The sequence below is a fragment of the Crassostrea angulata genome, chromosome 10, assembly GCF_025612915.1.
Source record: "Crassostrea angulata isolate pt1a10 chromosome 10, ASM2561291v2, whole genome shotgun sequence".
Taxonomy (NCBI): domain Eukaryota; kingdom Metazoa; phylum Mollusca; class Bivalvia; order Ostreida; family Ostreidae; genus Magallana; species Magallana angulata.
In genome coordinates, this window is record NC_069120.1 from 20,509,387 (window position 1) to 20,535,082 (window position 25,696).

General features: G+C 32.7%; 1 protein-coding gene across 3 annotated transcripts; it reads right to left on the reverse strand.

Annotated features, from left to right (window-relative positions):
* Positions 1-5,570: 5,570 nt before the first annotated feature.
* Positions 5,571-25,147, reverse strand: LOC128166927 (FAD-dependent oxidoreductase domain-containing protein 2-like). Of its 3 annotated transcripts, none has more exons than XM_052832390.1 (10): positions 25,017-25,147; positions 18,765-18,991; positions 17,239-17,548; positions 13,730-13,863; positions 12,000-12,120; positions 10,503-10,733; positions 10,124-10,290; positions 9,418-9,583; positions 8,127-8,365; positions 5,571-7,597 (listed from the first exon to the last, which is right to left on the reverse strand). In XM_052832390.1, exons 2-10 carry the CDS (start codon positions 18,964-18,966, stop codon positions 7,293-7,295), a joined length of 1,875 nt encoding a protein of 624 aa, XP_052688350.1. In that variant the 5' UTR covers positions 18,967-18,991; positions 25,017-25,147; the 3' UTR covers positions 5,571-7,292. The 3 variants fall into 3 exon arrangements, with proteins under 3 accessions (XP_052688350.1, XP_052688351.1, XP_052688352.1); XM_052832391.1 differs by having other exon boundaries at positions 18,765-18,995; positions 25,021-25,120; XM_052832392.1 differs by lacking the exon at positions 25,017-25,147 and adding an exon at positions 21,974-22,145 and having other exon boundaries at positions 18,765-18,995.
* Positions 25,148-25,696: the final 549 nt, after the last annotated feature.

Genomic DNA, 25,696 nt, shown 5'->3' on the forward strand with positions numbered 1-25,696 from the left:
GGTAGTGCCACGTGACTACAATGTCTTTTGCCCTTGTCAATGTTTGCTCTTGGTGAAAGACATGCAGAGTTCATATCTTTTAGAAAAAAAATTGTCTCACAAGTGGACGAAAGTGACGTTTGTGTAAATTAGTTGAACAAAGGAAGTTGATAAATATACTGAGTCCAAATTAATAGATATATACGAAAAATGACGTTGCGTAGTACACATTAATCAGAAGTTTTTTACAGCCAAAAATAAATATATGTTTTCAAAAGGACACTGGTTGTGCATTATATAAATTCACCAATCTATTACTTTTATCTTTTAAAACCAAGATGAGCAATTAGCAATACTTATATCAATGCTAGACCAAAGAGGGCATAATCTTTCTGAGTTCGCTACAGCTTGACACAGGAATTGTTCACATCTGAACGCTATCACTATAATCTGCAATTATACACTGCTCAAATCATCAATGTATATAATTATTTGTTTTGCGCTGTATAAACATTTTGATTTCATCAGTAATTGGGTAATTTCTACGGTTTACATGTGCTAAAGATTCCAGCCACAAACTTTTGCATTCCTCTGCAAATTGTTATTATCATATTCAGCATACGCATTACACATACTAACCCTTACATATTATTACATGTATCTAGTGCAGTCAGTGGTATGCTATTCACACAAAAAGCAACCCCCACCAAAATAATTACAAACGATATAAAAATGATAGAAAACAACAATAAAATGCACTGCCTTATATACATACAGGAGAGAAAAAGTAAATATAGTCGTCTAGCTAAAAATGCTCTCTCTTTCTCTCTCTCTCTCTCTCTCTCTCTCTCTCTCTCTCTCTCTCTCTCTCTCCTTTGTGTTGTTTAGTTTGTTTTGTTTTTTGGCGACCATCGACCATCCGCAATCCGAACCACCCGACCGACGCACGGTCGTCAATTGTCCCGAATTTTCCAGAGCAAATCCGGAGTGTTTATTTTCTAAATGTCATTTCTTTTTATATTAGACGAACACACATGACCGTAGTTTTTTCTGCGACGATAAATATTCCTTGCAGGTTTGTATGTTGTAATTCCGTTACATTTCTAAAGGCCAATCGACCTAATGTCATTAAAATCCCCGAATGATCTACAGCAAATTGTTTAGGATGGGGATAGTTGCAACTCGCAATATTTATCCGACCGGGCCAAAACCAAATAAACATTCCAAGATGTGTTACTAATCAATCAAGTTCTTCACTTTGATATTTCAACAACAAAAGTGAGGATAATTCTTTCAAAGCACCTTCCGAAGAAAAACAACACGCGCGTTTGCGCGCTGTTGACGCTACACGTGGGTAGAATTTCAGTCCGTGTTATGTTTGTTTCCACGGAGCAATTGTATAAATAAAGTTTAAGAATCTTCCCGCTTAAATTACCAGTAATGATTTATCTTGGTCAATTTCATTGCTACAGCTACAAATCGTACCAACCTGTCCGGCAAAATGGCGGACTTGTAGAGATTTCAATGTTTTGCAAGCTTTGGTCCGAATTCATAGACAGTGTAAATTCATTATTTCATGAATATCTTTATGTTCTTGTTCAGTACGCATTTCTTTAAGAATAATTGATGAAATAAAATAAAAACTTATAAGAGTTTTATTTTCTATTTGACAAAACTCTATAGACATATTTCAGATTCTATATATTTTTCTTCATTATTGGAAAGTTTAAACAAGATGCTGTGTTAAATTTTGTTTTTTAAATAGTTTTATTCATTTATTTTATTATTACTTTTTTTAGTAGTTGTATTAGTATTTTTGCTTTGCATTTTATTTCATGATGAATGACGCTGCAAGAGATATTTGGAAATAATTTCGATATACAAGTTACCTCTATGTAAAAGTTTTGGATCTGCATCAATTTAGATAAAGTTCCTATTTGTTAGTGAAATTTCAGATAAACAAAAATTGTAAAAAAAGAAAATTGCAAAAGTATAAATTCATATTCATGAAAATGAGAAATGCATTAAAAGAAGCACACACAATGTATAATTGCAATTTATGCATGAAATCTTTTTTCAAATATTGATCGATTACTTTTACAAATCATTCGGGATTCCTTTTATACCAAGTTTCATCACTATCCATCTAAGCGTGAGTACAACGCTGATCCATACGTGTTTGATTGCGCCCCTTGTACGCAGGGATCCTCAATCGTGCCGCATTGTACATTCTGAATATCCATCTCGACAGTTGACGGTCGTAAGCGTCTTTGCCATAATTGCTTTCCTAATTAATCTTCTAAGTTTTTTGCTTACAGATCTGTTATTGCGAGTGTAAAACATTTACACTACAATACAACAAGATTTCCCCTGTGTATTAGCTGCCTCGTGCCAGTTCTAAATTGTCAATCCTCCGCCATTTCTGCAAGAACATCGAACCGTTGTCCTGACTCTTGTAGCATTAATAACTTTTATCAATCCTAATAATCTGGGAAAGAAAATTATTTAACTAGCCATCTCAATGCCTCTTGCTACAATAGGATTATTTGCGCTGTTTATCGAATTTGAATTTTAGATATAATTATTTCTCCCTGAAGAGGCAGAACACGTGACCTCTTCGACCTCGCACTGATTGGCTTGTTATGAAGTCTTCCGATGTGTGATAAATCTTGTATTTTATTGGTAAACTCTTTTGTTGAAATGTAATGAAATCTAATGCAATATCTTTAAACCATATTTACACACCTGAAAGGATATTTAAATGATAAAAATGGCCAAATTAGATACCCGTTTTTAAATAAAATACTCTTATTTTCTTAATGAAAAGTGTCTTGTGCATGCAAGTCGGGAAAATTCTTTCTTCAGTTAAAATTAATGGAATTTAATAGTTAACTTTTCTGTCTGGATTTTTTTTTACAATAAATACTTTATTAAATGTCGCAAAATCCGATGTGTTTTCATTTTTACCCATTTTGTGTGGTTAAATTCATGTCCCCTCCTTTTATGTCACGAAATATTATTAAATTACATTGTATAATTATTGAGTTTAATTTTATTTTAGGAAGGAGCTCGAGGTGATGCCTTATTTTCTTTCGGGGATTAATCCCTGTTTACTTCAACTTGGTCTTTAGTCATTATCTGAGAAAGAATAACTATATATTTTAAAAATGGCATATTCATTAAAAATATAAGGTATAAGTTATCAAAAGCACAATTTGCAATTTTGCAAAATACGTTTATTTCATGCGATATAAAGACAAAACTGTATGCATGATGCACATATAATACGAAAAATTATCTTAGAAGTCGCGGATCCAAATAACTTTTAAAAGGGAATGTTCGAGTAACTTTCCCGGGGTTAAGGTTAGGGTGAAGGGGGCGTCAAGTATAAAACAGTCTCTCTATGGTATAAATAATAAAAATGTTGAATACTATGATCTCCCCTTGTACATGTCCTTAGAAATGTCTCTGCTAATTATTGTACATGTTTCAATTATTTGATTTAAACTTAACAACTCCAGTTAATTCATTCCAGTACTGTATGATGAACCGACAGTCAATACTCCCTTAGCAATTCAGTTAACTTGGATAATGATTTTTGAAGTCAGAAAATGAGTAATATTATGTGATTATTGGTTTTGAAATAAGCTTTTACCTTGAATACTTTGATTTCTTTTAACTTTGAACTTCAAACAAAAAAGCGATTCTCTTTAAATAAATTCTAATAAAGTGAGAATGTGTGTGATACTTCTGTTCTATTGTTACATCATTGCTACTTTTCTAATGATAATATCATTGATAAATATATTATATTTGTCAATCAATACTGTCTTTAACTGTTTCATTTCAACATACAGTTTATACATTATTCATCCTTCTATTTTCTTAAGGTACATAACATTTGTAGATGTATTGATGTTGATTCCCCGTAGATCAGTTTTTGGGTTGGTCCCCCCCCCCTTCACCCCACCCTGCACACAAACCTAGGAACTACCCCCGAAAAACGGAAAAGTACCTGCATCCACGCCAGATTTATACTACCTTTAGTATGAATGAAGAAGCAGAAGAGATATATCTTAATAATCTAAGTTTGTGAATAGAATTTGTTTCTCTATATCTCGCTGCTTCCAAAATATTCTTCCATTTTGATTATGCCAGTATGAAACTTGAAAAAAAAAGAAGAAGAAAGAAATCGAACAGTCTGTATCCAATATCAATTGAACATAACAAATATCGTTATGTTTTGAACTAAATTGACGGTTTTGGATTTGGGGTGGAGGGTGTTCCAAAGCGCATTTTTGATGACTTGCGCCCCCACCCCTTCATGTACCCCCTGCTTCCTGATTGCCACAGTATTGACACCACATCAAAGAATATCTTCATATCTATTTCAGTGGGAAATATATAATATAAGTGATGAATTTCTTGCTTTAGTCTTAATTTGAAAAAAAATTGCTATATGTAAAATATTAAGAAAGCGTTAGTCAAAAATTATTGAGCTAATTCTGACAACGAAAGTTTGAAAAAAAAATTAAACGAGTTTTTTTGTGATTTGATATGCCGTTTACAATGGAAATCTATAATTTGCTCAAAGTTTATGATCTGATTAGGTAGCTAATAAACTTTGAGCAAATTATAGATTTCCATTAAAAACTGCATCAAGTCAGTTAAAAATTTGTTGACTAAAATACAAAATATTAATCCATGAATCCATTTTTGTAACATGATTTTTTGGTTGTCGCATTTCTGATCTTCGCGGTTCCTTAGAAGCACATGCGCATGACGTTAAAAAATTCTATTTGACAAAAATTCTATTTGACATCCCCACCAAAAAAATTACTGCACTATAATAACAACGTTGTTATCATAGCACAGGGAATTGTCTTATTATTAACAGAAATTACAGGGAATTATCTTATTATTAACAGGAATTACAGGGAATTATCTTATTCACGAAATATATAGAATGCAGCGTACTGATGTCCAAAGATCAAAGTGAGATAACTCTAGCTTCTTGAAAGAATTCGAAAACTCCATAAATAAAAAATTATTATATCCGACAAATGAAAAAAAAACCACTTTCTTTAACATCACCAGTCTTCAGAAACTTGTGTGCATAAAATCTGTGGGTTTTTTTTTCAGAAGATACGTATTTCCCAACAGTGTGAAAATCAATATCCATGGGTAATGAATTTGTGTGTTAAATGTAATTGTCTTTCAATGAATTTTCCACAAACCTATAATGAACGAGGGCGATTAACAGCGAATCTCAAGGTTCGTAAGTCTTAGTATGCTGTGTATATATGTGTCCTATGTGTGAATCACTAATTAAGGCACATGGCATCGGGGACGGGGAAGGGGGGGGGGGGGGTAAGAGGGCTTGCCCCATCCCTCACAGGAGTTTTCTAAAATGTATATATAGATAAGTAGAAAATTGTTGCCCCCCCCCCCCCTCCATCCACAACTGTTTTGGGATAATGTAAAAAAAAAAATAACAAAAGACAAATGTCATTAAAATACATGTTTAAAACACACCCCCTCCCCCTCGGATCTATAATTCATCAACGAAAAAAAAAACCTAAAACAATGGATGGATATGTTGTTGCAATTTTATTTTGAAACATAACACTAACAAGAAAAATATAATTGATTCATCAAAAAATCAAAGGAAAGTTTTTTTTAACATATATAATAAATGCTTTACAGGACTTCATTGATACAAAATCCCATATCCAATTGCGTTTTTTGGAAGCTTTACAAACAATGAAATAAATGCAAATAAATAAACAAATCACACAAAATCGGTAATCACACAGTGATAATATATACCTGGACATCTCATCTTTAAATTACATTATTATTTTCAATAATGCTTACATATAACATGCTTATATACAACCTAGTTGTCTTGCAAAAATCCATCAGACACTTCTGCGACACCTGGAAAATCAATTCATTTAAAAAAAAGGTTGTGCCTGTTGTTTCTCTCAACAGAATGTACCTGATGGAATAGTAAACATGAACGGTAAAAGAGAGATAACTCCTATTATCACAATAGAATCCACCACCATTAATACTTAAAGGAGTAAAGAGTTTAAAGAAGCAGAAAATGGATGTTGTAGAAAGGACCGAGAAGATTTAAACAGTAGGGTATATACCCAGAACAAAAAATCACCATAAACAAAAAACACTGGTATCGGTAAATAGGCCTATGTACATATACATGTACCTGTCAATGAATCACATGTAAACTAGTTTCTACTACATGAGTTATCTACATGTACACATGTAATTGGACACAACTGGTAATCTGTTATCTCCTCTTTGCTTGGTTATGAATTATACATATTTCAAACTTTCCGCAAAAAAAATAATGGAAGATGGATCAAGTAAAGAATTTACAAAAATTGGTAATGAAAGAATAAAGTCGTCAGAAACAAGAAACATCAAATCATGTATTTCACTTACATAATAATAAATGCAAACATTTTACAGCATAAAAGGAATGGTATACAAGTCATTCATGCCCCTCAAAAAGCATTCCATACCTAATGCTTTCTTTTACATTTCTTGGATATGTACGAGTACTACCAGCATAAAAAAATATCTATCCATAGAAAAATATAACTGCTAGTTTGACGATCAATTTTTACTACAGAAAAACATTTGCATATATATATGTACACATTTTGGCAACAGTTGAAATGCTCTGATTCATAATTTGGTGTCATAACGGGGAAATTCGTGCATTTGTAGTACCTTGAAAATAAGACATCTTTGCAGAGTAGAAATGTATAAATAAAACTGTGGTCTTGTGTGAACAAACATTAATAAAGCATGTAATTAAAAAGTGCATATAATTGACACAATGTCAAAGTAAGTTTGTATCACAAGAATTTTAGTAAATAGCATGTGATATACTTGATTTCTCATACCCAGGCTACAGCAATGCAGTCATTCTTGTGGAAGGGCATCTAAAAGATGCTACAATATTGCAGTTAGCCACACCGCTATAAGATAGGAAAGATACCATACTCGTAAATGTGTGCTATATAATAGTAGATCATTAACAGCATACCAAATTAACTCAATGTGTCACAAATGACTTTCTATCAAGCAAAAAAAAAAGAAAGAAAGAAATGAAATATGGAGGTGAAATCGTTATGTGTCAATTTCTTGAGACTTTACACCTGTTTTGGTTTTTCGATATGCTAATAAATTTGATTACAATCAAAATTGAGCAAAAAAAAGGTAAAAAAAAAAAAAAATGAGACATGTGTAACTGACTGCAAAAAAAGTCATAAAATTACATTCTATATCAAAAGTTTGGAGTCTTTGGCAAGTTGTGCTAGACTGTAGGCCGGTACAAGACCTTGACCTTCCATGAAGTCCATCTGACAGGACAGGGGAACGTTGGTGTGGGTCAGGGCTAGCTTCATGCAGGTCTCGGCAAAGTAGCTGCGTAGATCCTGGTCAAGCACCTCCTCCAGGAAGCGGCGTAGCGGCAGGAGATGACTGGTCCAGCCGTCCCAGGACGTCAGGAAGTCCTCGACGATGTGATGAAGGAGGCGGGGGTGGGGGAGAAGGTCCTTGATGGACTTGTTCTTCATGTCTTGCTCTGAAAAACAATAAAATTATGTAGATATAAATCATACAGCAGGCTCAGTAAAACAATAGCATTAAAAGAACATATGAATCGATCATGAAAAAGGACTTATAGAAAAAAAATTAATTGTTCATGAAATGATTATGTAACATTCGTTCATTACAAGAATGGTAGTAATTTTTTTAATACTAGTAAGTCCAGGACTGATGATTATCTGAAAATTAACACCTATAGCAAAATTATCAAGAATGAAATTTTGGTAACATATTCAATTTAAGATAAAACTTTGAGGCAATGTACACCTTTTGACATAGATCTAAATTCCAAGATTTTAAACCTTTATAACAAAATTCAAAATTCCTTTGAAATTGGAAAGGATCCCCTTCAATATTCACACACACTAACACATTTTTGTCATTAAAATTCTACTGAATTTGGTTAATCAGTAATGTTGATCTGCATCACTATTGATAAAAACTACCATAAATAAAATCATATCTTATAAATGTCTTTGACATTAACAGCTGTCACTCTGTTTTACCTGTAGGCAATTTGTCATAGTAATAGAGGACGGGGTGTAGGAAGTTGGAGTGGTGGGCCTCTGCAGGTTCCCCCGTGGCTCGGTTAATGCGGAAAACATCGTTGCCAGGTCCGGAAAAGTCCTTGCCATATTCCATGACTATTGCTATGATACGAGTGGCGTTGTGACCCGATCTTTGAGGTAACTCATCTAGAAGGTTTATTGGATAGTCCTCCAAATACACAAACTCTACTCCATTGCTGAAAAATACAATTTTCTTGTTATGACTTGAAATTTTTTGGTAATCTAAAATAATGAAAATCTTGAATTTCATGCATTATTTTTTAAAGTTGAAATTGAAATGGATGTGAATAAAATATATAGATTCCATGACTCCATGATTCCTTTTTTTTTAAGAGGGGGGATGGTCAAAAGATGGATGTTTCAATAAACATACCCTATATCATTAGCACTTCTAAATGAAATCTTTATCATGGATTATTCTTTGTGATCATGTTTCACACAATAACAAGCTACAGATCTAGAGGCTAGAGGTGTTGGTGCTAATTAAATTGTATTGTACAAAGGGCTGAGTGAATACAGGTATTGGGGAATGTTTGTGTATAAAAGGATTGGTGAGCAGCAAGTGTGGGTTACCAATAATTAGAAAATATAATTAGGTCTTATTGTGCTATGCTATGCAAAAGATGTAGATTGAGAGATGCTTCTGGGTGCAAATCTAGAAACACACGTTTATCCAAATTTGTACTGTGTTCATCACACTTATGTAAGGATCATTGGTGTCTCATCCTTTAGCAGTCATTTCACAAAGTTTGTCATGGATTTAAATTTGCTGTTGAAGCAATGACTTATATATATCAATAATATGACCTCGCAAATATCCTTTTTTTAACCTTTTAAAAAATTATCTACATCTCAAAATTACCACATTTACAACATTGTGGCTGATATCAGAAGTCTTCTTTATTGCTAACAGCGATAGAGAAATTATCATCAAACTGACATTTACAGTATATGTACATGTATATGAGTACACACAGGTACCAGGGTACTAAACACCTATGGAAATGATTAAAAATCTGTCATAAATATTGTTGATTTTATCATTACCCCCCAGATCAATTAACCTGTCTTATGATTTTCAATGCAGGTGAATAATGTTTGTGCAAGGTTGGAAATTAATTAGAAATATGTGTACGCCTTTGTGACAGTGGGAGAGTAGATTTTGTAGGGATTGTCATATCATCAAACATCAAGGGACCAATCCCAGGAATTCAAAGATATGGCTTACTCTTTGAGGATAATGACATCTCCCAGAATTCCAAACATCTGATAAGTTCCCGAGGCCTCATTCAGCCTCTTCAGAATGGTGCTCTCCATCTGAGTGACTGGGGCCGTGATAAAGGGCCAGGGGACTTGGTGGTACCTCCATTCCAACAGGTTGTGCAAGGCACGGGCTAAAAAACCAAAGAAAAAAATACTATTTTTATTTATTAGCATAATATAGGTAAAAATTACATGAATCTATAAAAACTTCGATTGCTGTTTGGTATGTATTTTTTTTTTATAGTTATATGATTTGCAACGATTTTTTATTGGAATCAATTTCTTTGTTTAAGAATTACAATACCAGTACTTAACATATAAGAATATGAAATTTTAGTTGGGGATTTAATTTTCTTGATAAATGTCATCAATAAAATAAACAAAACTGAGTCCCCCAAATTTTCCTTCCTACGGTATACATTACAGAGAATGTATGAAAGAGTGCAAAAATGAGAAATGAAAATTGATACCGCTAGAATTTAATAGAAAGCTTGAGTGTACAATTAAAATATCAAACATCATGATCAATTCTAGCCATGGAAGTTCAAATTTATATAAATTACACAAATAAACATTATGTACATGATCAATTTTTGTTTTATAATCAATTTTTGTTATATAAATCCATACAGAGATGATGCACCAGCTGGGGAATAGACCTAAGTTTTCACCTGTGTATCTAAATCCGTGGATGAAACCTCCCGCAGATTTTCGGAAGTCCAGGGAGTGAGTGGCAGTTCCAGCAAAGAACATGCCCGGATTATCGACCGATTCGTAGTTGTAGTTGATTTTGGGATACTTTTTGGCTCTCCCACGTCCTGGTGTTATCACAGTTTTGCTGTTCATTAATGAAAGCAAAAAATATGTGTATCAATCTCATATGGTCTAGTTATTTATAATTAAGGCATGAACAAAATGAATATCAAAGTCGAGGCAAGAATGCACAGATGATTAACCTCTTTGTCAAATTCTTCATATTACCAAAAATCAAGTATGAGTGAGAGAAACTGAACCCCTTTAATGAAAAGCCAGAGAAATAGGAAGCCTTACTTGTTGAAAATACTTTTATCAAATGTGAATCCAAGACAGCGGATCACTTTATCGTATGGATCTCTGAGAGCGAAGTTGTCCAGGGAGAAGACCGGGTCCTCCTCATCTTCTTTAAACTGAAGGTGTAGTTTACCATTCTGCTTGACGATTTTAACTTCCTCTAGCCCTGCTTCTAGAACTCCGTCTAACGACTTCAGCTGATAGGTGTCCAACAAGCCATTATTCACTGCCCTGTATTTAACAATTGTTTTGTCAAAATCAGAGTCTTTATACATGTATAATGAATACAAATGTATTAAAGCATCATTGCATTTGCTTGTTCATTACATACATGTAATTAGTAATAAGACAAGGTTTTTTCTTTCATACAGCTTATCAGTAGCTGACTATACTACAAACATCTACCTTGGTAAATTCAGACCACAGAATGACAATACGGATCTGATGCGCTGATATAAAGATTCATATCAGCCTTTCAAAGCAATATGAGCTGTATTTTTTAGAATTTTACTTTGCTGCAAAAACCTGCGAGTACAATAAGTCTGCGTGTTACTTAAACTTTTATGATAAATAAGATTTGAAAACATCATGAATTTTTGTCAAAAGAAAGATTTCTCTTCTAAGGAATATATAGCAGATCAATTTTTGTACAGGACGACAATAATTCAATTTTGCTCCAATTAAGGCTTCTTGATGGCTTTTTCCACAAAAATATGGCTTATAGAAGTATAAAAACCATGATATGTTTTGTCATATTAGAAAAAAAATAACATTTTTGTAAAAAACAAATTCAACATAAAAATTGCAGCTCATATTGCTTTAAACAAATATAAATCTGTATTGTTTGGTGTGTTATTAAGTAAACAGTTAAGTAATACACATAGTATTACCCTTTTCCATATCACACTCAGCCAGCGAATCCAATATCAATCCCCACGTTCCCAACCCTCGGAATAATACAGGGGGTGATATAGAAAAGGGTAATATTAATCTCCTTACATTCTCAATTGTATAACAGTACACTGTAAGATAACTTAGGGTATTTGACTGACATTTCACTTAATAATTCAAAATCCTTGATAAACAATCCAAGCTACTATAAGTATACTAATGCTTCATATTAAAGTCCCTTTAAATAACAAGGCTAAGGAAACCTTTATTGTATTACTTAATCAGCTTGTTCATCTATCTACAAAGTTACTTCTCCTGAGAAACCTAATTTTGCTGAATGCCAACTGAGTGATAATATTTGATGTTCATTCTATAAAAGGGCTACAAATGGATTACGGTAATTGAGAACCACAATATCCATGACTTTTATTGTTTCTTGAAAGCTGGCACGAAATTGCGGCTCTCCCAAATTAGAATCTTTATCAAGAGAACGGTTAATGTTATCGATATAGGATAACTAACAATTGTTTAAGTTTCTTTTGATTTGTTTCAACAGTTGCAATCATATTGATCACTGGCTGACATTAATGTTTTGGCGATACAGACCTAAGATCTCCGACGTAGTGTGTGGACCAGGAAAGCCTCACTCTGGAACGGCCCACCATGTGTACCACGTTAGTGTTGCCGTAAATAGCATCGGCCGTCTCGAAGGCGGCATTACCGCGCCCTGAAACATATGATTATACCATCATCGTCATTACTGTAAAGAGCTATTGGAAAAAATGCCTGCCCTTGTGTAAGTTTCAGCTCCTAATACTTGCGTTCATAAGACATCAATATATCATAATGCACAACTTGTTATCATTGAGCCATTAACGTTAATACGTAATGACGCCTCTTCTTTGTCTTGTACACAGCCAGTCAGATACATTCATAATTAACAGTCGAATCAAGGGTGCTATTGTCACTGTACAGAACAGAGGGTGAGAATGCATATATATAACCATTAAAGCTCTCTCATGATACATGTATAAACAAAGCCTTCTTTATTGATATGGTACCACAAGTTCTCATTTCTTCAATAATATTACATAACGTGCCGGGAGTATTGTTCTTCTTAATTACACTTCACACATATCTATTAGTACCAGTGCACAGAATTAAATTTTGATTTAAAAAAATAGTTTATTCCCTGGTTTATTTTATAAATGTCAAATCTCTCTCAACTAAAATATTGTTCATGATGTGCAGGAAAAGACACTTGAAAAAAGCAAAATCACAAGGGACGAGGTGTCGATTTCAACAGATAACATTTCCTGACTGGTAACATGTTTTTACAATTGGGCAGAAGTATTTCCTGGAGTTGACATAACGGTGTGTGTACGCTACATGAAACAAATTTCAAATGGTAATAAATTACCGTATACACATTAAGGTACCCAATCAATAGTTCAACATCTGTGCTGTTATTTCAACATGACACTTTTTTAATGTACTGGGGTATAATAGACAACATAATGGGTATCTCTTTCTAACCTGTTCAATGTCTAGCCTCAATTTACAAATTGTATAAACTATTGTATGTAAAGTGCTCTTTCTTTTTCATGAATGCATATTGTTTTACATATTGTCCTAAATATTGGAATTACTCAGCAATTTTTTTTCATAAAATGCTGCCATTTCCCTGTCATATTCAAAGCTGATTTTACAGTACATCAATAAATGTGTACAGCTAGTGTTTTAACAATATCTAATGCTTAACTCTTAAATAAAACTTTATTTTTATAAGCTAATGAACCTACAGTTTGTTACATCTGCATATGTATTTACAGAAGTGCTAAAAATATTGAGATTCTCTTTTTAATTTCAGCATCACAGGAATTTTAAATATGAAATGTGAATTTTGCTAAAATAACGGGTTTTTTTTTTAAATTTACGGTTTACTATAGCAGGCCTCTTAATGGTAGATTATAACAACTTTCAGCAACTTATGAAAAAAATGCTGAAACTGAATAATGTTTCTATTGATCGAAATTGCCAGATAAAAGGCTAATCTTTTTTTTCAACAAAATGCAAATGTACTCCTATATTAAGAATTTTTGAAGCGATATAGAATGCAATGTATGACACAGTTAAAGAATAATTTCCTCAGCCTAATTATCTCTCTGCTGTTCTAAAGAACTTTAATTAAATTCAATGACTACATCTGTATAGGACTTCTAGAGTTAACAAACCTCTCACTGACCAAGATCAATGAGATTTGCCATTCCATGGACCTGAAATCAAGACATGCAGTTCTCAAGTCCAGGAAATCCTAAGGATCATTATCAGTGTACCTAATATCAGAACTGATTGCCCTTCAAAGTCTTCAGGATTGATTGAAACGTCTTCATAGCCAATCACATGCTCCATTCCATCCACGTTTTGCGGGACGTTAGGGGTTGCTATCCCAGTGGCCACCACTAATTTTCTAGAAGAGAAAAGAGATTTCGTTATATAGCGAGTTTTTTTTTTTTCGTTTTTATTTTTTCTTCAATCAATCACAGCCTCCTTGATCATTAGAGATCTGTGATGTGGGAACAGCAGCCATCAGTGGTTTCAGACTCGAGTCTCAAAGGAAATCAATTGATAATCAGGGAATATTAATCATATTTATGGAATTGAGGAACCAATATGATTATGGATTCCTCTTAATCTCTAATTTCTGAGGATAAGAATCAATATCCATCCAAAAGGCCCCTTTTTAACATACATGCATGCAACAAAATTTCAAGCATCATTAGCATTACTGTTGGGATAGTTCTGGGTGTAAAAACAGGAGACAGTAAATCTACCAATGAAGCACAATGCACATTATACAATATTCAAAACTCTCAAATTACCCAGATATCATGAAGTGCATTAAATTGATTCTTTTATTCTATGAACTCTTCATTCCAAACAACAACAAAAAAGGGAATTTTACCAATAAATTTTTCATAAGCTCTTTTCATGAGTTTCTATTTCTAAAGGAATAGAAATTACCGTAACCTCAAACATAAAATGACCCTGTATTTATTGGCAAGCCTCCATCTACAATCAACAAAATGTCATTGGTACATTAAAAAAATGTCCTCTTGTACCAATTTTTGAATGCCATTGCACACTATTTATGTGGTTAATAAATAATAATACTGTATCATGTGTATACAGGGAAATATTCACCCCTGTATTTTTTGTCCCTTTTGCCCTAGCTTGTAATATCTATCAGCAAATTGAAGACTGGCGAATTCCAATGTCTTAAATAATTTCTCTTTAAACACAACTGTGTCTTGGCAAATTCAAATTGACGGAACTACTGTGGAATCATTAAAATTTATGGTGGTCAATTTTCGTGGATTGCTAAAATTTCACACGTTCATGGGGACGTAATTTTGTGTATTATCTTATACCTACAAAAGAATTATGACTTTATAACACTAATTTATTAATTCGTGGAAGATTTCAATTTGTGGATGAGAGGTACCCACGAATTCCATGAAAATTGAGCCACTACAAAATCTAATGATTCCACAGTTTGTGCAAGTGTTGAAGGGCAAAACTTACACTTGGCAAAAAATAATCCTGTATACAGTACATTGTACCATTTTACTTAATGGGGTTTTTTTTTCTACCAGCGTTACAGATATACATGTAGTAAGAGCTTTGTTTGTTTCCAAAAATTCTTGTTCATATGTAACTAACTATATTGTATGAGTAAAACCTTATTACATGTATTGCTGACATGTTAAGTCCGCACAGTATATATTGGTATAACGCATTGACTCGCACTATGGTACAGACAGAAGTATACAGCCACCAAGCACATATTTAGGCTACGTCATTCTTGTAAGACTTGCAATATAAAAGAATTTATTAACCCCTTTACACAGTCTATAGTTTCACTGCAATTACATATAGTGATCATTGAACAAAAGCTGACCAAGAGCAGAATGAGAATTTATTAGATAAAGGATTAAATGATTGGGATTCATGACAGCCCTTCTTATTAAATGTATCTATATCACTTAGATGTGTCAGGTAAATTAAGTGTTTGTCTAGCTCTGCTTATAAGTTTATATTCAACTATATTAATTTACTAGCAAGGAAACAACAACTTTATGCCAATAAATCTTTGTAGTTCCTCAAAGAAGAGGAATTCTAGTTAACAGACCACTAGTTACAAAGCTGATTTCAAATGATACTGATAATTATAGGCTAGCAAAACATTGTTTATGGAATATTTCCCCTCTCTTATAATCAATGCATAAGTGTAACGACCACAACCCTTGCACTATTTACACAGTAAATCAATGGTATGGAATGGATGCTTTGTGATAGAAAGTGTCTCCATCATCTATTCCATCATTAAGGAGGTTCGATACTCAACAAATTATAACCATAAGATCTGCCTTTAAACCTTAAATATGATATTTTTGACCTTAAACTATATCTTTATAAAGAAAAAAGCCAAATAATTATGTTTAGAATGTAAAATAGTTTTCTGTAATTTTATAAGGAGCTCTTTGTCAAAAAAAGATAAATAAAGTCTAAGATTGGCCGTGACCATCCATCCCTCTTAATTCTATCCCAGTGATAGCGAGTACCCTCTGGAAAACCTCAATGGTAATGTTGGGCAATCCAATTACAAATTCTCATTGCTCGATCTGCTTTGTTTAATTGTATTTAAATATTGATGGGGCTATTTGGTTCACACACACACAGTTTCATCTGATGATCATGCAATCATCTTGATCTTTGAAAGAAAAATGTTTGCGTTGTGAGAGAGAGAGAAAAATCTGATTTGCAAATTTCGGCTGCTCTGACATTTTTAAATGGCATTAGCAAATTAAAGTTGTTTGTCAACTGAGAGCAGGACGGTAATTTCCTGGGATGGTTCTAAAAAGAGGAAAATCATTTCCTGCCAAGAACATCAAACTGTTCTTAGTTTATTGCTCTAACCATAACAGATTTAGTGCAAGCCGAATAATGGGGGGAAAAAACTGAAGACGTATGCTTTCTGAGTTTCAGGGTTGCAATTATGTAATAAATAAAACAAGGAAACAGTCATCCAGAGTCAAGCTACGAAACATTTCAATTTCATACCATTTTAATAGCATGTACAGGTATTATTTGATCATTAATATGGTACAGCAGAGAAAATTTTGATATAGGTATCTTACTTGTGATAAATCTATGGAGGACATTTTTATTGCCAAGTTCTTATAGATGGCATTGAATAAATATAATTCAATAGCCTTTAGGAATTACATTTCCTGCATGTACATATTCAATTCAATTCCTGAATTCCATCAATAAAACAAAATTAATTATATGAAACAATTGATCTACCAGTAAATCAGAGATTTCCTAGCCATTTTCTAATGCCAATTCTACCAAACTTGGTGCAATAACATAAGGGATGGACGCTTTTGTTATATATCTTAATGCGTTATGGCATATGTACTTTGTACTTTAATTCATCTTAACAACCTACAGCTCCCCAATTTATAGCTTCCTTTTGACAAAATATTGGCATTATCATCAAAGGAAAATATGATAAAGTTTTAAAACACTAAGTCCATGAAGGCAAGAAAAGCAAGGTCTGCAGACCTATAGCTTGCATTAGTGATTATCCTTCGCTTGTCAATGATGAATGACAATGGAAGCTTAATTATTAATAATGATAAATAACCCCAATAAAGGTATCATAACAGCCCAGGCCAAATGTTTCTTCCCAACTATTCAGCCTGAAAATTTAATGAGCCACAAAAAATCCTTGCAAAATTCTAAAATTGTATGCAGCATCCCATGATCAAAAACTTACGAGCAAGTGTACTTCTGACCATTTCCGTCGTCCATCGTAAACTGGTTCTCTTTCCGTTCGATGTTTCGGATCTCCGTGTTATACTGAACTTTTATGCCTAGTTTCTCTTTGTAATCGTTAAGGTATTTTACAAGTACGTCAGCATGGGGAAACAACTCTTTTGAATAGTGCCGCATTAAAAGAGAATCGTCGTGACTTAGCAAGGAGTTCCAGTCGTGTCGCATGTTGAATTCTTTGTTGGTTTTGCCTGTGTTTCTCTTGTTAATGCTGATGAGTTTTCTGTGGCGAGGATACTTCAAATAAAAGCTCCCTGTCCAAAAAAAATTCAAATAATCACTTTTTCCAAATATACCCATGTATTATATCATTACCCCCAAAAAATGACAAATTTTATGGGAACATACTGAATTAGGTTGCTTAATAGTAATTTTTCTCAAAAATAATTTCTTTGGGCAAAAAAAGGTAGTCATATATATAGAGTGCATGAAAATTTCAACTTTGATCTCGATTTCAAATATGACAAGGACTTTAATGTTTACTGTAAATGAATTCAAATAAATTTTTGAAATGTATATTTTTCCCCAGATATGCTACTTTTTAAAAAAACCTCTTTTAAAAGTTGTACAAATTCACAAAGACACTCCTTTTAGAGTCCTAGTAAATAAAACCTGATTTGATGTGTCCATCCAGCTTTTCATTATTATTGACGCTTTAATACACTGTATCACATTAGGACAATATTTTCTTATAATTCTACAATAACTGCACAGGAACCTATCTAAATGCATGACACATGATTAATATTTTTTTATATTGGGTACTGGAAGAGCAATATATACATACTGTTTTACAAGAACAAAAATCATTATAGACAATGATGTATTACTATACTTTATTTGGGGATTTCAGCAATTGGCAATCATTTCTGATAAATATTGACTGATGGTATATTGCACTCAGAAATCCCATGACAATACATTTTCACAATTTACAGAAATTGGGTTCTAAAGCGAAGCACAGAGGGAAACTTTTAATAATATTATCCTAGTTCAGTGAAGTAACAACTGCATTCTCAGGAGAAAAAGATATTACTGGGGGCAGCTTAGTCTCAGACAAAACCCTAGCTGCGATGGAAATTAATTCTCTCTTGTCTGTAAAATTGACAAGCTTTTTACTACATGTATAATAATGAAAATTGTTCTTTATTTTCTAGCTTTAAGACCTCTGTCTCCCATTTCACTGATTGCTTGATTCTTACTGCAATAAATCAGTTGCCAGTACAACTTGTAGATAGAACATAGTTCAACTTTTATGTGACAATGCAAATATTGGATGATCTGTGAAGCAAGTATCAGAAACTGGTGGATCAGAGCTTAGCGCTGGCAATTTTTAGCAATTATGTGGTCCCCAAGAGTATGAAAAATACTTTGCAACTTAATTCACCTTAAGTTTTAACCTCACTACAAATTCTTCTCTTGCTAGAATTTTCAAGATACACTTACATTTTAGATATATTTCGCATTTACCTGATACATTGCTTCTTTCAAAAATGACATAGTCCCTGTTTTTCTGTTGTAAATAATATCCAAGCTGAAGGCCACTAGGTCCTGCCCCGATTACACAGTAATCATGGTGAATTGTGGGACTTGAAATGATGCATGTTGTGAAAATGGTAAGGAAGACAAACAGGGTCAAAGGACACTGATAAGGCCTCGTGGTCAAGGTCATTCTTGGTGCTTATCCAAGGTCACCTCTGCCTTAAAAAAAAAAAAAATAACAGTCAATAAAATGATACCTGCAAATTTACTTCTAGACTTTTTATACAAAATTGAATGTACCCAAGGTATTTGGCCATGGGGTTATACATGTATAACTGATATGAGCTTACTTTTCATCCAAATCTTACTTTTTCCTTATTTCTTTTTCTTTCATCAATGAAATTCAAGTAAGGAATTAATTTACCTTAAAGCAAATCCGGTTTGCATAATATTATAGGAATTTGATTTAAATTCCACGTTTATTCTGATATTTACAAAGTCATCAACTGTCCAACTCATGCATATCATTGACCCACTGGGGCTGTAAGCCCATTTTGACGAAGCTCTTCATAACCATGGTTATAAAAGATGGGAATGAAGAGCTAGCAATACATTTATATTTGTAAATGAATTTATACGATAGCTCTATGTAAAGGAACTGCCAACAGCCCCCTATAATGAACCTTGATCTTCATTCAACTTCATATTCATGAGGTTTGCTTCAACAATCCATTTAGATTTTCAATTTGATTATTAGTTTAATTATAACCACCATTTAACAAAAAAGTAAAATTAAAAATTACATGTACTTCGTTATTTCAAGCACTTTAATTCTACCCATCAGTGTAGATCAAATGAACCTGAACAAGCATTTTATTTTTTAAAAAATTTACAGACCCATGTAAGCATAATACTTACAAAATGTGGCTAAAAAAATTGCTTAGGCAAACTGTAATTATTTTAAAGATAATCCTTAAATATAAACAATTTCATCTGATAAAGAAGAGACTGAAAAACAGACAAAGTAATATTATAACAGTACTTATTGTAACCCCCGCTCCAAGTTTAAATGTACTACACTTTTTTCCCCTATTTCAGGCTGATTAATCAGTTTCAATCAACACTGTAAGTCAGATAATTCAACTATAGGTGTCTAAACATAAATCCTTACACTATACCTTCGACAGATTCAATACATTTCTTAATGAACAAAAAAAACCCACACAACATAAATGTCCCTCCAGTCTTCTTTCAACTTAATTCATGACAGTCTGCACAATGAATTCCTGTAGCAGTAGAAACAGTTTATTTTTGTTCTTACAATAATTACTGTGGAATCATTAAATTTCGTGGGGGCCAATTTTCGTGGATGACTTAAATTTTACAGGTTCGTGGGGACGTAATTTCGTGTATTCATATATATCTACAAAAGGGAATATGACTTTATTACCCTAATTCATCAATTCGTGATGGATGTTATTTCGTGGATGAGAGGTACCCACGAATTCCACGAAAAATGAGCCACCACGAAATCTAATGATTTCACAGTATATTGGGCTATTAAATATTACTTAGTACCAGCACTATTATTCTGATCAAACTTAAAATACTGTGACTACCCAATCGTGACTACCGTACAGAACAGGTAATACAGATATCATATCAATATTAAACTATGTATATCAACGTGGACAAAATTCCATATATGGGAAAAAGATAAATATTAAAGCATGCAAGGACCATGGTAATTTGAGTATGTACCAGTAATCAAACTGAAATACACAGATGTTACATAAATATCATTTAAAACTTAAAAAACCGTAGACAGATACTGAAGGGTCTCTTTGTTAATTGTGGATAAGATCAATAACCCAGACCAACGGTATAAATCCATTACCACTTTTGAATTGTTTACCACTGAAAATGATCAAATTAAGTGTCAATAAACAGGTTTCGCATCTAAACCCAGCATCAAGTGGATATAAGGAGTGAACAGACGTGATCATAAATATAGAAATTCAAAAGCCATAAACATCAACACGTTGCTGAAAATTTCAACAAGAATGTGTGGATTATGTCATATGACAGAATATATTGCATTCTGTTATCGTAATAAATGTGCTTTCTCTTAATGTACACACATGTATGTATATCATATGTTATTAATAAATGAATTGCATTTTTCTTCAGTCTTCACCAAATACTACCGTTGTTGCATAGTAATACACAGTATGATTTAAAATAAAATATAATCTCTACATTTGCTCAAAATATATAGTCTTAGGATTTTAAACCTAAATCTCTGCAGGACCTAGTGACAAATGTCCTTTATGAATAATAATTGCTGGGAATTCATTCAGTGATATTTTAATGTTTGTCTAAATTTGAAATGCTAAGGCCACATATACATCCATTCCAACACGACTTTTCAAGGCTTCATTTATGAAAACTTTCCCTGCTTAATGATTGGTGCAATTGCTATAGCCTTTAAATGCATTCTCTGTTCCCCATTCTCTTAAATTCTGAGATTAGTTAACAAGCATACAGCCTTAAAAAATTATCTAATTTTGCTAATTAGTACTTATTTTCAAATGAATGGAAAACTCTTTGTTGATTTTCATAGGAAAAAACCAGAAAAATAGAATCATTTTATGTTTATATTATATTTACATGTATTATAACCAGCATGTGTAATTTGACAAAACTCTTGATATAATTTGATGTCAATATGTGACAAATATAAAAAAAAAAAAAAAAGGAAAAATCAATAACTCAAGAAGTCAAGGTTTACTTATACTTTATCAGAGAACAATTATTTACCAAACAGTTTATACCATAATTCATTAATTATAAAAATCATTTGTCTATGAATGTATGCAAAATATTACCATTAATACATGCACTTAATTGCATATATAAACTGACTAAAACCGGTACGTTGCATATTTATTTTAGGAAGTTGCATACTAATTAGCCCCATTCATAATTAGACACCTGAATATTGTGCTAACCATTTTACCACACAGAGGCAATAAAACGTTGACGTCAGAACGGGAATTTATTGATAATTTTTATATTTACAAAAATGTGAGAAAAATAACACCACAGAAAAATTTTCCATTAAAATTTAATTAATCTCTTTTAAACCCATCCCCCAAAACAAAATAACAATTTATACTTTCAGAAAATGATCTTACCTGTGCCAAAGCTGGTGTGGAGAAAAAATGTTATTATATCCACTTATAAATATGACTCTGATACAAGACCGCCCTATTTCTCGATAATGGCTTGTCAATCAAAACATCTGGCAAACTATTCAATTTCCTATCACATCACACAGCCATCAAAATCCAAACAATTAATCCGTGACAAAACCAAGATTTCTAGTAAAAAACAAGTTAACTTCACATATTTCAAGGGTCAATACACAGTCACATATATAAGCACATATATGTCGATTGGTGCACTAGTTCTTGCAATTATGGGAGTGTATGAATTAAAATCAAAATTATATATTCACTAGTCCACTCTCCTGAGCAAAATGTAAAGTTCAACTTCTGAGCTAGGTCATTTAAAAATTCTTATTAATTACAGAAACAAGGATTTGTCAAACATCTCACAATCAGTCTTTTTTCCACAAATTGCAATTTTCTATCAAATTACAAGACATGCCTCTGCGTAAATGAAGCTCCTCCTAATTAGGGAAAAGATTTAGTAATGCATGTCTGACATGTTTGATTGATACAGAACTAAAGCCTAATGATCACCATACCAAACCATTATTTATTGGATAATTGTATTGTTCTTAATTCCAATTCTCAATCCACAGTCTATGGCAATTTCTCAATCGCTGACATTTTATGTACAATCATAGTGTCCATTCATTAATACATTTATATAAATGCATCCCATTGCCTGGTCTGTCACTAATCACAGAGTCACAGTGTCTACAAATATGCCACTTTCACTCAAAGGCTCAAAGCCACTTGTAATAACTTGTGTGCTAGTACTTTTGTCTTCCAAATGTTAGACGGAAGTAGCCAATTCAGTTGCTACTAAGCTAGCTGTTACTTGGTAAAAGTGCATACAGTAATTAGACTTGCATGGAGATAGAAGAGAATGTGAAAAGGACAAAAATTATCAGGTCTAACAGGAAACAATATGGATTTAGATGAAAATTAAATTTAAACCTCTATAGCTTCCCCTTTATACACAAACCTACTGCATGTAGCAGTACAACGTACTTATAGATCTAATTATTACATTATTGCATTTTACATGTTACAGCAATATTAGAAAAAATATCATGACCAACTCACCATTGGGGTTTCCAAACCTCTCAAGAGCTTACGCGGTAAACGGTAGATAGGCAGGAAAAACCAAGTTCATTTGTTGAATAGAGTGAGGAGGTTATCAGACTGGTGTAACTTGAAATGAACTTCATGGTATTCTAATTTAATGCATTTAATTTCAAAATTAATCAATGAACCAGAAACACATAAATAAATCTGTCAATGAAATTCCTACCCCTGTCCCAATACTCCTTGACACAAAAACTGTGATTAATTTGACTTAATGAATGATAATGGGCATTAAAAGCAAGCAAGACAATCCGATCTGCCCCATTGGTTCAAAGACTAAGGTATTTCTAGCAATGTGTATTTATTTTTTTTGTACTTTGAGTGATACATGTGCCGGTAATTTATCCATAGTTGAAGTTCTTCTAAACTGGTAGCATGTAATACTGTTAATGTTTCATGGCCGGGACTTTTTCTTCATTAACACAATCAGCCCTTGAGTTAGAACTATCTCATTGACTCAATATTACATGTATCTCCTAGCTTTTCAATCATCTTATGTCTTTCAATGGGTCTCTTTCTCTCTCTCTCTCTCTCTCTCTCTCTCTCTCTCTCTCTCTCTCTCTCTCTCTCTCTCTCTCTCTCTCTCTCTCTCTCTCTCTCTCCAATGATTAAAAGGGTGAATGATATCATAAGAACACTTCAATAATATTACCTTGTAAAATAGATGAAAACAGAAAAAATCAATTTAAATATTTACTTTTCACATGTACCATTGATACAATATTACTAGTTTTTCCCTAATTAATCACACCACCAACAATTTTACCAAATTTAAAAGCCACAACTACCCTTTTTTATGAAAATGGAGGAAGATTTCTACAAAACACTACCCTCTCTCCCCAAGTCTCTATATTCTTATTTTAAATTTCATCAAAAATTCACATCTTATTGAACTGAAACCAGCTCATTTGCATTGTACATAAATGGGCCATTAATATAAAATCAATTTAGGTACCCAATTCAGAAATGAGTCCTGAAAGTTGTAATGGGTGGTTACTTTTGAAATTTAAAAAAATCAAAATAATTAAGATCTGAATGTTACAACTGAGTGAACTCACATTCACCATTTAATTAATATCATACAACACAACATAGACAAGCTCTGCCTGTCACCATCACTTTAATAAACCAGAAAAGTTTTTTTTGTTGTTTAAAGGCAGAGGGGTAATTTTTGTGCTGTAAATATTTTTAAAACCTTAACAACTAAACAAGTACATCAATTCATTTTTTTTAAATTGTCATTATATATTAAAGAAATAAACAATTAGTTAAAAAGTTCATGGGGATATGACTTGGTTGGTCATTTGATCAAATCCTGTGAAGCCCTAAGGGCTTCTTAAAAGTTTTGATCATGTACCAACCAAGTTCATATTCCGGAGAACATTTTAACATTGCTGTTTAATATATTGCTGTTTAAATTATTACTTATTTTATAATAAATAACATATTTTACCAGGACAACATAAAATGTATTCTTAAAATCTATAGAGTTAAAGTATAGTAATGAAAATAGCTTTGCTAATGGAAATTCCAAACAAAACGTCAATTGAAATTGACATAGTATGATATCTGTGTATCAGTCAGTCTCATTTTAGACATTTATGCACTTTAATGCTACAAATTGGTATGTTTCCCTATAATTTAACCTGTTACATGTATGGAAAAGCTGTAAATTCAACGACTGATAAAGTTTTCCGCTTGCTTGAGTGTCTCTGTATCTATGGAAATATTTGTATGTTTAATTTATCTCTTAATCTATATAAACACAGTGAAGGTATTCGAAAACGTCCATCACCTTTTCTCAACATGTTTTTGGTAAAGTTTGTACTGTTCTACAGTCAATTTAATAGGAGACCTATAACTTAAGTAAACACACGACTTACCTCTTCTGTTAACGAACCAGGAACTTGTATTGAGATCGTGCATTCTACACAGTTCACAGAATTTGTTTACTATAGCACGTTTACGTAAGTCGCTCCATATAAGTCTAGAGGAGTTCCGAAAAATCCTCTAGTAACTGAAACATTGTCATATTCGTAATTCGATAAATATTTTTACGATTTAATTTCAAATTTCTTAAAATTTCAAAAAGTCATTCTTAGTTGAATACTTTATTTTAGATTCTTCACATTTTAAAAATCATAACTGCTTTTACCTGTACGAAATGAGAAAATAATATGTTGTCCTTTCCGATTTTAATTTTAGTTTCCGTGTACATATTCCTACTTGAGAAACAAAATAGAAAATGAAATATTTTAACAAAGTACTAGTATTTTCAAGACTTTCCTATAGGTTAAAAACTTACCGTTGTCATAATTTGCATGCAAAAAATGGAATTAATATTTTTCTGAACCGCGTGCCTGTGATATTTTATTCTAACATGAATGACTTAGATGTTAAGAAACGGACTGAGGAGCTTACTGATTCTTTCATGGAAGCAAGAGAACTTATGCAAGATGCTGTAAGTGTATGCATACCTGGGCTAAGTAGACATTACTCACTAGTTCCCGACTCTAAACATATGTACAAAGAGCTACATCTTGTGTTGACCCTCAGACT